At 41.9% G+C, this 14065-nt stretch overlaps 1 protein-coding gene across 2 annotated transcripts in view; it reads left to right on the top strand.

Moving 5' to 3' along the window:
* Positions 1-14065, top strand: part of Clcn4 (chloride voltage-gated channel 4) — an 82854-nt gene that overhangs the window by 57722 nt on the left and 11067 nt on the right. For both annotated transcript variants that reach the window (XM_004663694.3, XM_045140029.1), the window contains exons 10-12: positions 2534-2720; positions 3615-4013; positions 11559-11775. In XM_004663694.3, the coding sequence (XP_004663751.1) occupies positions 2534-2720; positions 3615-4013; positions 11559-11775 (803 nt within the window). The remainder of the gene's footprint in view (positions 1-2533; positions 2721-3614; positions 4014-11558; positions 11776-14065) is intronic.

The following is a 14065-nucleotide window of genomic DNA, read 5'->3' as shown; positions in this document are numbered from 1 at the left end:
TGCTTCCATTTTTGTACTAATGTCTAAGAAGACAACTTATTTCATTCTGTTTTGAAATATTCTGCTAAATGAACTCAGATATACCTCAATAGTCCTTCCTAAAGAGTTTGCCTTTTGTGTTAAGAATTTTAACTCATGAACATACTGGAATTTGATCACAATCCACTCCTATTGCCCTTTTTTGTCCCACCTCCTCCATTCCCATTCCTCTGAACCTCCTCTCTTTTCAAGTAGCCTCTGTTCTATTTTGGTGTCTCCTTTTTGCCTCCCTCTCCATTATCTATATCAAAATGCTGATGCCTTCAAATATTGTTCAGGTCTTGGGAGATAACAATATCTACTTTCAAATCATGAATGCTTTAGTCACTTCATGTCCAGAGAGTATCCCAAACTACTCCTCTCCACCCTGTTGTTCTTACATTCTTTCTTCCCCTTCCTCTGTGGTACTCCCTGAGCTGTGAATTGTGTGAATGACTCCTAGCGTGGAGTCATTATTGCTTTCTTTCTTTTTGTAAGACTATAGTATATTGTAGCTCAGGCTCTGCTAAATCCTCCTACCTTTGCCTTTGATCACTGAGATTACAGTTAAACACCACTGTTCCTGATCAAATTGATCATCTTCAAATTTACAGTTCATTATCATTAAGTACAACATCTACAGTGTACTGTGATCCACATCTCTATCTTGAGTCAGAACGTTTTTATTCTCCCAAAGAAGACTGCATTAGTTAATACTTCCTATTCCCTTCCCAACCCCCATATCCACTCATATATTCTCCATCTCTGTTCACTTACCTTTTTTGGACATTTCATATAAATGGAATAGCATATGTAGCCTGTTGTGTCTGGCATGTTTCTCTGGACCTTATGTTTTTCATGCTTCGGCTTCTTGGCCAACTAGTATTTCATTCTATGCATGTTTGGGTCACTTCCACCTCTTGGTTACTGTGAATAGTACTATTATTTCTTACTTTTTCAGAATCATTAGAATATTCATTCCTGCTAAGATGGGCATAGATTGATGAATTTTCACAACAAACACACATGTGTGATGATAACTACTGACGTTTGATATTTCTAGAAATGTTCTCTTTTTGTAAAGGTCTCGGAGATGGTAGCTTTTTAAGGCACAAGGTGGGTGGACTTTACTAAATAGATGACTGGCTGATTCTTCAGCTTTTCGCAAAGGGGTTTATTTTCATGTCTGAGGAAGATGATAGTACTATCTTTTGGAACTTGCTGAGAGTAGTGTACTTTGAAATTATAGGGTGTTGAATGACTGCAGATTAAGGAAGTGTAGACAGGAATGTTCCAAACTCTTGAAATTATACATGAAAATGGTGCCTTCACTATGGTGAGGTTAAAGGTTCTCTTCCATCCATGACCCCCTGAGTAGGCAGAAGCACAGATGCTGCTTGGGATCCACAAGCATTTGGAGTCTCGATGAGGTGTTACGTAGTGCATGTATGCTCACCAGATTATCAGTTACATTCTCATTGCTGTGAACAAACACTTGATCAGAGACAATTTAAGAAGGGATGGATTTATTTTCAGCCTACACTTTCAAGGGGAAGTTATATGGTGGGGAAGGCATGACAGAAGGAGCAGGATTGGTCACACTGGTCACAATTAGGAAGCAGAGGACAAACAGGAAGTAGACTGACCTATTGAACCTTAGGCCTACCACCAGTGACTCACTTCCTATTCCAACAAGGCTCTATCCCGTAAAGGTTTCACAATCTTCTCAAATGGCCCCACCTTCTGGGAACCAAGTGTTTAGGCATAAGCCTACAGGAAGCATTTCACATCCAAACCATAGTACCAAGTCAATTTGCGTTGAGCAAAGTAGAAAACTCACACTATCAACATCTTTGAATTGATACAGTCTGTTCTTTTGCTGCCCCTGGAAGTGTGGGTGCAAAATACTCTGAAATTTCAGCTTCTCAGAAAATGTGCTTCATCAGTCCCTTCTCTCTGCCTGACAGATATCTAGGCACCACCTTTCAAAGAAGGCAGTAATAACTTAAAAAGCTTTTGGGAAGCTCCGCCGTGATGTGTTTAGCTTCTTTATTTTTACCTGGAAGCAGGAGCACTGCAGGCTCTTCTTTTCCATTTTTCATGCTGTGGCTTGACATTTAATATTTGAAAGCCTGTGTGAATGGCGCAGCAAGGGGACTGAAGAGGCAGTGAGAGGCTCAGGTGACAGATGCTCACTTGGAATGTTATCTGTAGTGAGGCTTATCATTCTTTAATGCACAGCAGGCAAGGGGGCTGGCTTCTGCAAGAGAGGAAATGAAAGTGTCAAGTTGCATTCTCTCCAAGTCCACAGTGCAGACCACTAACTAAACAAATCCAATCACTTGTCCCACCTTTTCAAGCTGACCTGTTTTGGAAAGCTTTCTTCTCTGAGGTCTGAAGCTGAATGCAACATTGTGCTGGGGTGGGGGAGGGGGAGGGTTGTAACTTTCAGTGTCCTGGGACTGGGGGAGGGGGACAGGAACTCAGGTGGCTTTTCTCAATGTTCGCTTTTAAGATCCCTTCAGGCCTCTTCATCCCCAGCATGGCCGTAGGAGCCATGGCAGGCAGAATGGTGGGGATTGGCGTGGAGCAGCTGGCGTACCATCACCACGACTGGATCATCTTCAGGAACTGGTGTCGGCCAGGTGCAGACTGTGTCACCCCAGGGCTTTATGCGATGGTGGGAGCTGCAGCTTGCCTAGGTATTTCGGGTGTCCACAGGTGTGGATGGAGGGGGGGTGGGACAAGAATCTTCTCTTTTAGAGGATGGAAAAGAAAGAAGACATGGACTTGATCATTGGCTATGCCAGACTGTGCTATAGTAATAAGTAAACCTGATATCTCAATGGATTAGTGTGTAAATTTATGAGTTAGCAGAAGACTTTTCTGTTCAGTTGTTGCAGACGCAAGTGGCTGGAACCTCTGCCATGCTATATCTGTTCCTTCTGAAATACTGCTTCTCAGCCACGTGTGACTCTGCCTCCTTTGACCACTTGGGGTTAATGTCTGAAAGGACACCAAAATGTTCAGAGATATTTTTCCTTTTTACATCTAGAAGAACCACTTATAGTGGGTAGAATGCAGGGGTGCTGCTTCAATTGCCATAGTGCACAGGACAGCCCTAATAGCAAAAATGACCCAGCTCTAAATATCCTAAATATTGAAGTAAAGAAACTCTGGTTTAAGCTTATTGAATTAGGAGTTTTGAATAGTAAGGGCTGCAAAGCTGGGCTACTGTCCAATTTAACATTCTTAAGAATCTCTACAATTTTTTTAACTTATAGGATTGTTTCCTTAGTCAGAACCTGGATAACCCAGGCAGGATCCATTTGCCAAAAAAAGCACGCATGTGGCCTGGGTGAGCAGGTAACCCAGGGTTTCTCATTGGAGCAGAGCTCCCTGGTATTTGGCTGGATTGCACAGGACCTATGCCTGAGCAACATGTAGAGCTAACTCTTCAAACAAGTAAGAGGAGATCTAAGGTTCTTGTTAGAGGGCTCTGGTTGAGCTGTATTTGTGGCTGGTTAGCCTACTGGTTTAAATAAGTTGTGACTTCAGAACGGTTTGTGTTTGAGCTTTGGAATCTTCCATTGCAGGTGGAGTGACCAGAATGACAGTGTCACTAGTAGTCATCATGTTTGAGTTGACTGGAGGTCTGGAGTACATCGTACCCCTGATGGCAGCAGCCGTCACTAGCAAGTGGGTGGCTGATGCCTTCGGGAAAGAAGGTATCTATGAGGCCCACATCCACCTGAATGGCTACCCATTTCTTGATGTGAAGGATGAATTCACCCACCGTACCCTGGCCACTGATGTGATGAGGCCCCGGCGGGGAGAGCCACCATTGTCAGTGCTCACTCAGGACAGCATGACCGTGGAGGATGTGGAGACTCTCATCAAGGAGACAGATTACAATGGCTTCCCAGTGGTGGTCTCCAGGGACTCTGAGCGCCTCATTGGGTTTGCCCAGAGGCGTGAACTGATATTGGCTATAAGTGAGTAAAAACAAGGAGGCTTATTTTTCCTAAGAGACTAATGATAACTCTTGTTCCCCTAGGATCAACATAAAGGTAGCAGAAAATTTTCTTTTTCAAAACTTTTTATTGACATTTTGCACACATAAACATTATATGTTTTTTTAATTTTTATTTTATTTATTTGAGAGAGAGAGGGAGAGAGAGAGAGAGAGAGAGAATGTGCATGCCAGGGCCGCCAGCTGTTGCAAACGATTTCCAGAAGCATGTGCCACCTTGTCCATCTGATTTACGTGGGTCCTTTGACTTTGTAGGTGAGCACCTTAACTCATAAGCTAACCCTCCAGCCCACATTATGTATTTTCATCATAACCCCCCCATTCTTTTCTTTTGTCCCCCTTTCCACTCCCCTTTCTATTGAATCTCTTCTTCTCAACTAGTTCCTTTTCTATAATGATGCCATTTTTTTTGTCCTCCGCCATCATACATGACTACATGTTGATGGGCCCAATATTATGCAGCTCTCGTGTAGGCATTCATAATCACTGTGAAGTCATGGATGAAACAGCCATTTTGTATCTGGCGGAGAACATTCCAAAGCTCTCCTGTTGCACATTGTGGTGGTGTATGCTGGTATGAAATTGCCAGAGAGTTGAAGACAGGAAGATTAGAGAGTGTTCCTTAAGCCAAAGGCTTATCAAGCTTTAATGCAGCTCTGTCAGCTGGGGTCCATGTAAAATACTCCTGAGCTCCCTATTCATACTGCTGCTGCTGGTCCCGAAGTCACACTGTGAGGAACTAAGCTGGAAAGTGACTACCATGGGTGCAGGCAGCTACTAGAGCCCCACCGGTGCTAAGACGTATACTGCTGCTGCTGTTACTGATTTTTTTTTTTTTTATTTTGGTGGGGGAAGATGTTGGATGAACCTGAAAGGAAGGAATGCTGTAAGAACTGAGTTGACCTGGCAAAGCTTGTCTCAGAGACAGACTTGCAGGCAGGTTAATCAGCCCGTTTAAGTGGGGAATTCACTAAGCTCTGCACAAGTCTTTGCTTCACTATTTGATGTTTTGTCACGTTCTATTAGTTAGGGGGCCATATGGGTTACCAAGAAACCTCACTAGAAATTCATTCCTTGTGATTATGTTCTCCTACTGTTTGAACTAAAATCAGCCACCTTGAGGGGCAGGCTATTGAGTTGGAGTAGCAGAGAAAGGGAAGATGTTTAGGTAGGATGCCCCCAAGACAGGCTGTTTTGAGAAGCCATGGATGGCTATAATGGAAGGGAAGTGGGTAAGAGCTGTGGAGCAGGCATCAGAGGAGAAGCAATGAGTCTCATAGGAATAGAGTCCTGTGGACAACAGGAGTGGCAGTCTTGCTTCATAATCTGTACAACATCTCTACATTGCATGAGAGATGGTTCCATGGCACAAATCACACACAAGGGACAGTGATACTCTGTCTTATCTTACAGGGTATCCCTGCGGGTGATGCAGGGGCCTTCTTTTCCCTTTGTGACTGCATGATTTTCCCACTCTGAACTCTCAGTCACCAGACCACTGTTTCATCCTCTGGCCCTTAGTTTATATTTCTCAGGCATTTCTCTTCCATTTCTCAAACCTCTTCATCATGATAAATAGCTTTAAATATATTTCAAGTACCTTCTATCAAGGCTTTGCAGAAATTAGTTTAGAAAAGTGTTACTCTCTAATTTTCATGTTTAACTTCAAAGGAAAGATTGATCTTATATTTTAGGCATCAGGACACGTTGTTGTGTGGGTGCTCAGAGATGTCTCTTTATTACTGGTCCTGTTGGGGAAAAGGTACATGCCTTTAGGGGTACATGTTGCCTTATTAAAAATGAGATCTTTAGGGGTGAGAGAAATGGCTCAGTGATTAAAGGCACTTGCTTGCAAAACCTGATGGCCCAGGTTCACGTCCCCAGTACTGACATAAAGCCAGATGTGCCAAGTGGTGCTACATCTGGAGTTCATTTGCAGTGGCAGGAGGCCCTGGTGTGCCCATACTCACTCACTCTTTTTCTAATTGTTTCTTTCTCTCTGTCTCTCCAATAAGTAAATACATAAATAATATATAATATTATATATGTATAATGTTTAAAATTAAATCTTTTAAAAGTTGTTTAAATAGGGTTGGGATTGTTTTAAAATAATGTAATCAGTAACCTTTAAGATTTAGTCAGTCCCTAAAATCTTTTAAGCAAAGGTGGAAATTAGAAAGTAAAGTAACAAATGTCATAGAATCCATTTCCCATTGTGTCACTCCAGGCACACCTGCTAAGAGCCAGCTTACTAATTACCTGAAATCCATTACTATAATCAAGTGTAAAGCAGTAATTGGCATCAACCAGTTGGATAAGAAATTTCAGCTTTGCTTGCACGCTTACTCTCAGAAGCTCTGTTTGGAATGTCTGAAGAGGCACCATGCAGCGTAAATCATACTTCAGTGCTTTCAGTCAGGCCCATAACAGTGCAGAAGTTGCTACTTATGTGGGGGTGTTTTGCTGCGAGGAATCAGACAAGCTATTTTCCTGAGCCATGGAAATAGAATAGTCACTGTATTGTGGTGGAGAATTCATGATGTGTATTTGAGGAATTACAGGCCCATGTATGCATGCAGAATTAGGACATTAAGCATTTAGCTAAAAACTGTTCAATGCCAAGTTCACTTTTAAGAGAATTAGAAGCAGAGGTTCTTGCAGAATTGATCTAAAATAGTTATGATAAAAGAATGGTAAATGAGAGAAATAAGGACTTTTGTACATGTCATGTGCTAAGCTCACATGGAGCTTAAAATGTTTTGTATTCTTTTCCAGAAATTTGCTTTACTATTTTTTATGTTCCACATACAAAGTAATAAATTTCATCTTGACATATTCATATGTAGATGTCATTCTGTTTTGTTAGTTACAACCCATCTCTAGAATGTGAGAGCATAGCCATTGTCTTTGTTAGAGACTGCTAGTTAGTACCATCTGGGCAAGGCAGCCCTCTCAACCATCAAAGATTACTAGCCTCTTGGGCCTTAGGTGACTCTTGTTTAGATTATAGACATATGGACTTTTACCTGGTCTTACTCTTTGCAAACAGGAGGCTCCTTCTGTATTCAGCAGGCTTGGGCTCTTCTAGTCTAGGTTTCTGAAATTAAGTAACTAAGGGTTCCAAGTGGACTAAGTGGGAAACCACAAAGATGATTAAAGGGATGGAAAGTTAGAGCCATGAGGAAGAGTTAAAGGAGCTCTCAATTTCTTTCTTTCTTTCTTTTTTTTTTTTTTGGTCTGGTAGATGACTTACTAATGACTCTGTAGCATGTGGAAGATGCTTGCTTGCATAAAGGAATCTACATTGAGGACTGAACAGGAAGCTAGGTATCATATCTGCCAGATGAGCTCTGTAGGGATAAAGAGGTCTGGAGGGATTGTTAATTATTGGAATGGGGCTTGAGGAATAGTGATGCCAATTACATTCTGCTGAGAATATTTAAGTATATGGAGATCTAGATGTATGACATCTCTGTGCCTGAGGAGACAATATTTATTATTATTGTCACTATTTTTGAGGCAGAGTCTCACTCTAGCTCAGGCTGGCCTCAAACTCATAGCAATCCTACCTCAGTCTCCTGAGTGCTGGGATTAAAGTTGTGTGCCACCGTTCTTGGCAATAATAACTTATAAAATAGTGTTCTTTTTTCTTCTATGTAGTGTTTCCTTTCTAAGTCCTATCATGTTGGTTTTTACCACTGACTGAGTGATTGCTTCCAGTTTCCCACTTTAACATTTCTCCTTATTTATATCTGTCCTATGGAAGCAATTTCAATGAACAGGATGATAGAGTATTAGTTTCCTGAAAATAATTACTCTAATATTCTTAACCTTAATACTATTTGTGTTTGGAGATGGATCATTCTCTTCAGTGGGGACTGTGCTGTGCATTGTTTAACAGCATATTTGCTGCCTGTTAGAATCCTTCCCAGTTGTGTCTCCAGACCAAAAGTGTCTCCAGACATTACCAAATGCCTCATTTAAGAATCTTTGCTCTAAAACTACTTAGTAGCTGGATGTTTAGTTATTTTCAATCTCTTAAAGCCCTTAAACATACCATAGTATATGAAAATAATCTCATTAACATTGTATTAATTACTCTCTTTGCATCTGGCATGTGAAGTTGAATAACCTTCACAGGTACTCATAAAATGCTCACCATTTTTAAGGAGCTGTGTCCACTGAGACTACTTCTATCAAAATAGAACACTCTGCATTAAAAATATTTAACTGGGGCTGGAGAGATAGCTTAGAGGTTAAGTCTTTTTGACTGGAAAGCCAAAGGATCCCAGTTCGATTCTCCAGGCCCCACGTAAGCCAGATGCACAAGGGGGTGCATGCATCTGGAGTTCGTCTGCAGCGGCTGGAGGCCACTCGCTCACTTGTGCTCTCTCTGCCTCTTTCTCTCAAATAAACAAATAAAAAAAAATTTAACTGCTTATGCCTTCAAACATTCAAAAATGAAGTTTTAGTTACATATTTAAAGTAATACATATTTGTACAATATTGAAAAAAGTCAGAAGCCAATTGAAAAAAATCAAAAAGTCACTCTTACATTCTCACCACTACAGAAGGCCATCATGGTTAGTATTCAGTATTTTTTTTTTTTTTTTTTTGGTTTTTCGAGGTAGGGTCTCACTCTGGTCCAGGCTGACCTGGAATTAATTAATTAATTAGTCTCAGGGTGGCCTTGAACTCACGGCGATTCTCCTACCTCTGCCTCCCGAGTGCTGGGATTAAAGGCATGCACCACCACACCCGGCTCAGTATATTCTTTTCATGCCCTTTGAGTCTTTAAAACATTTTTGTAAGGCTATATTTTTTGAATAATTCAATTTAATTATTTGGGAGAAAGAAGCAGATATAGAGAGAGGATGGACACACCAAGATCTCTGGCCCTGCAAACGAACTCCAGATGCATGTTCCACCTTGTACATCTGGCTTCTGTGGATCCTGGGGAATCAATCCTGGCTCCTTTGGCTTTGCAGACAAGTACTTTAACCACTAAGCAGTCTCTCCAGTCCTGTATTATTTTGTTTTGTTTTGTTTTGTTTTGTTTTCTAGCATAAGCTCCTAAGAGTTCTTGAGGGCTTGTGAGTCAATTCTTTTGTAGCATGGGCTCACCCTGGTTGAGGAGTTGGCTTATCCCTTCACATTGGAAATGTTTTGTGCCATTATTCTCCTACGAGCTGGGGTCCAGAGATGTTAGTACACAGCCACTGTTCTCTAATCTCTGACATGTTATGGATTTGATGCAGGTCCTCTAGTGACCAATAGAAATTTCTGGTATAAACTGGGAATAGCAAAGAATTCTTTGGTTTTGCTTCAGTTCTCTAGATTTTGGCCTGTTCAAAATCTTTTTTTTTAACAATTGTTTTGTTTATTTTTATTTATGTATTTGAGAGGGACGGACAGACAAGGAGAGAAAGAAGGAGAGAGAGAGAAAGAGAGAGAGAGGGAGAGAGAATGGGCGCAGTTCCTCCAGCCACTGCAAATGAACTCCAGACACATGCGCCCCCTTGTGCATCTGGCTAACATGGGTCCTGGAGAATCGAGCCTTGAACCAGGGTCCTTAGGCTTCACAGGCAAGCGCTTAACTGCTAAGCTATCTCTCCAACCCCTGTTCAAAATCTTAACGTAAGTCTTTATAATCCAGTTTGAAAATTACCCAGTTTAACGGTCCTGAAGAGAACAGCAGAAGTTGTCATGGGGAGCACCAAGGGACACTACTCAGATCTCTAGCTGATGTCTGTGATCTGCCTAATGCCTCCTGCATGATGTAGGCAATGTTCTTTGTGACAAGCAGCAGTAGGGACACTGACATTTAGTAGACCTTCTCATCCATGCATGCATGCATGTTGCAAATATCTTTTGTGTCTCTTGTGGGTTAGGCCTGGTCGTGGCACTGGCAGTATACTGGTCAGCAAGAAATTCTTGAGTAGCTGTTAGAATCAGGACTTCTAACCCAGTCAAGTAGATCCAGAGGAAATATGAGCTTGCTGTTCATTTCAGCACCTGGAGTAGATGGTTTTTAAGAGGTTTGGCAAGCCCAAGCCATCAGTTCTTGATTGGGTTGTGGCTTGATCCAGTCCCGATGCTCAACCTGATTGTAGAAATGGATGGAAAACCTGCAATGTGGGACCTTAAGAGGATAAAGTTTGTAGAAATGAGCAAATAAGTATGTGCTGACTGTGGCCTCCATGCCCCAGTGTGTATGGACAGAACAATCTTGGATTAAAAGAGAAGCATCCAGTGTGTTGCTCACAGTTAAAAATTAAAAAAAAATATATGTATGTCTACAATTAAAAATATGTATATCTCTGTATGATATTTGTGATTGAAGCACATCCCATTTGATGTAACTAGATTTAACCTGACCCATATAATGTGCAGACATTTGCCCAACAGGCCCTCCATTTCTCTTTGCAACAGAGCCCCCCTTTCATACTCAGCCTGACCCCAAATGTTGCCAGTTTTCCATTAGAGAACTTGATTGCACTAAATGGCCTTAGAGGAGGCATTTAGAATTTTATTTTTTTCAAAGAACAATATAGGTGAATAGTAGTCTTTCAGAAGGCAAGAACTGTATTATAGAAACCAGGATTCATTTTAAGGCAGGTCCTGCTGTACATTTTTCCGAACCTTTTCCCATGAACCAAAAGAAAGATTAAAATTCCAACAGAAGGAAAATCGCCTTGGAGAAATATCTTGAGACTGATGGATTTATTTCATGTGTGACTTAAAATAGCCTGGGTTTCTAGCACCGCATTAAGCTGTATTTCTAATGAGTTCCTGTTACCCTACTTTTCTTCAGCTTCACATGGTTTTGCCTACAGACAGAAATAGACTAATTGCTGCCATAACAATTTTACTATCTTTCTTTGAGAAATCTATGAAATGGCCCATTTTTAAGAGAGGAGATCCAAAGAGTGGAGGGATGCAGCTTTTCTGGGGTTGTTTCTTTGGTCCCAAGGGTCATATTTGGGGCCTGAGCTGAGCTGCATTTCTGGGCTTCGAGCCTGAGTTGGTCTTATTGGTTTCTTATTCCTCTAGGATTTATAATGCCATTTAGACCAGTTGTAAGCTCGTTTGTAAAAAAACAATATATTAAGGTCACTGAGCAGCTAAATGAGGTTTCTTGTCACCACAAACTTCAGCCTGTTATGAGGTGAAGGAGTGAAATGCAAAGGATCCCGGACCCTGGGTGGTTTGGCATGCTCTGGAGTCCAGGGGAAGTAGTGAACACCTTCAAAGGAGTCGTGTTGGTTGGGCCCATATTTTAAGATGTTGGCAGTGAACATTCTGGTCACAGCAGGAGGGCATCACACACCATTTAAGAGAGATGCCAGTTTCACAGATGTTTGCCTGAAGCCCTTATTATAATGGTGTCATTTGCCCTCTGAACTTTTCTTCTGTGGGATTCTGGGATGGCATGTGAGGGCAAATGGGGGCTAACCAAGTGAAGGACTTTTGTGCAGTTAAATGATCCCATTCCCTCCCATTCTAGAAAATGCCAGACAGAGGCAGGAGGGCATTGTGAGCAATTCCATCATGTACTTCACGGAGGAGCCCCCTGAGCTACCAGCCAACAGCCCACACCCGCTGAAGCTCCGGCGCATCCTGAACCTGAGCCCTTTCACAGTCACGGATCACACCCCCATGGAGACGGTGGTAGACATCTTCCGGAAACTGGGTCTCCGACAGTGCTTAGTGACCCGGAGTGGGTGAGTAGCCAGGCAAGGGTGGAAAGAATGTGTGCTATGGCTAGACTTGAGAGAAAAAGATGACGGAACACATGGTGTCTTTCCTAAGTGTTCTAAATATAGGCCCAACAATATACATGGAGTGTACCATCTCTTGACTGAGGATGTTAATAAGTCACGGTGAATGTATCAAGAAGGAAGCTTTGGAACTTCCAGCAAAGGCAGCGATCAGTATAGCCTGGGAGGCTTCTAGGCTATCTTGAAGTCTGGGCTCAGGCTGAAGGTACAGTCAAAGGTGAGGAGCTAGAGAAGAGGGGCTTTTTGCTTTTTTCCCCACTAGGCTTAAGGAGAAAGTACAGCCAATTCTGCTATAACATGTCTTATGCGCTCCTCAAAATCACATTGTTACACAAAAAGCAGAAATAAAATAATAAGACTTATGGGAAATGGCCTTAAATGCACAATTCTCAAAAATTTCATCACTGATACATTTTAAAAAGAGATGGGAGAGTTGGATACAGTGACACACAACTTTAATCCCAATACTCAGGAGGCAGAGGTAGGAGAATCATGATGAGTTTGAGGCCAGCCTGGGACTACAGAGTAAGTTCAAGGTTAGACTGGGATAGTGTGAGTTGCTGCCTTGAAGTAAAAGCAAAAAGAAGGGAGAGAGAGACACACACAGATGGGAACCTAATAATCACAGTAGGTTTATACATTTTACATGAGTTCATGGTTAAGACATACATGAATATGATAGTAAAGGTCACTTTTCCTTGAAAAGTCCTGAAGTTGACTGTGGAGTAGGCATCTGAAGGGCTACAGTTTGTGAGTTACTTACTGTGAAGGGGTAGAAGGAGGTGAAGATAATTCCTCACAGGAGGCTGCTTGAATATGAGTCTTAACTCATGAGTGAGCTGAGACCACACATGGGTGGGTAAGGGATGTGTATGTGTGCACAAGTGTGTGTGTGTGCACTTTTCTGAGCTCACTTGTGTGCAACTTTCTGTGTTCCCTTCTTTCTCAGGAACGAAATCAATGCAAAGCAAATGCAATACTCATACTATCATCACACTGTTCTCTAATATGTCAACCTGTTTAAAACACACATTTGTCCCATGAACAGTACTGGGAAATTGGGGCATTTGATAGCCTCATGGTGTCATCTCTAAAATTTTGCTTTAGGATGTCATAGACCAAGAAAATAGCAACACAAAGATTAAAGGACCATGACTGTGCACAAGGTGTGTTTCTATTGAAAACCATTCTTTGGTCTCAGAGTTGTGCCCCAAGTTCAACAGCCTCAAAAGCTTGAATGGAGAGGGTTGGACTCAAGCAGGTTGCCAGAAACCTAGGTCATCCTTCTAGGCTGGAGGCTGGTGACAAGGGAGTGTTCTATAGCGTTGGCACTCAACATAGTTATTGCAATTACTTTCACATTGCTAAACAAACACCCAACCAGAAACAGCTTCTGGGAAAAAGGGGTTTATTTTAGGCTTACAGAATCCAGGGAAACACCATCAGTGGCATAAGAAGCTGGCTCACTTCCATAGATCCAAGCACAAAGACATCACTGAACAGCCAACAAAAACAACAGCCAGAACTCAAATTACTCTTTACACATCTTAGGACTAGACTTCTAGGTCTGTTCGCAGTGACATACCTCTTCTCCAGTAAGACCCCACTCAATTTGCCAGCTTAATCTTATTAAAGAAAATGCCCAAGCCAGGCGTGGTGGTGCACGCCTTTTATCCCAGCACTCGGGAGGCAGAGGTAGGAAGATCACCATGAGTTCAAGGCCATCCTGAGACTACATAGTGAATTCCAGGTCAGCCTGGGCTACAGTGAGACCGTACATCACAAAAGAAAAGAAAGAAAATGCCTGAGTGTATGGAGCTATGCTTTCAAACCATCACAGTAGGTTAGGCCTTTGTAGAACCCACAGGCTGAACTTTCCAACATACTTTACATTTCTAGAGCCAACACATTCTAATCTAACAGTTCTCAACAGGGGGTACTTTGTCCCCTGAGATCTAAGGGCAATTTGAGATGCTGCAACTGGAGGGAGAGGTGTTACTGTTGTATAGTGGATAGACACCAAGGATACTGCTAAAGACTATGATACACACTATTGCTCCTACAACAACAAAGCCTTGATAAAAATGTCACACTAGTGTCATAATTGAATGCCTCTGGTTTGGATGTCATGTCTAATTCAATAATCACTTCTATTCAGTTGATTTCATTCCAGCTGGACTGGTAACAAGGGTTCAACAAGTGCATTTACCTGCAGAATTTGTAATGGGTAGGA

This window comes from Jaculus jaculus, chromosome X, assembly GCF_020740685.1.
Source record: "Jaculus jaculus isolate mJacJac1 chromosome X, mJacJac1.mat.Y.cur, whole genome shotgun sequence".
Lineage (NCBI taxonomy): Eukaryota > Metazoa > Chordata > Mammalia > Rodentia > Dipodidae > Jaculus > Jaculus jaculus.
The sequence above is the reverse complement of the archived record's forward strand: the minus strand, read 5'-3'. Positions and strand labels throughout refer to the sequence as shown.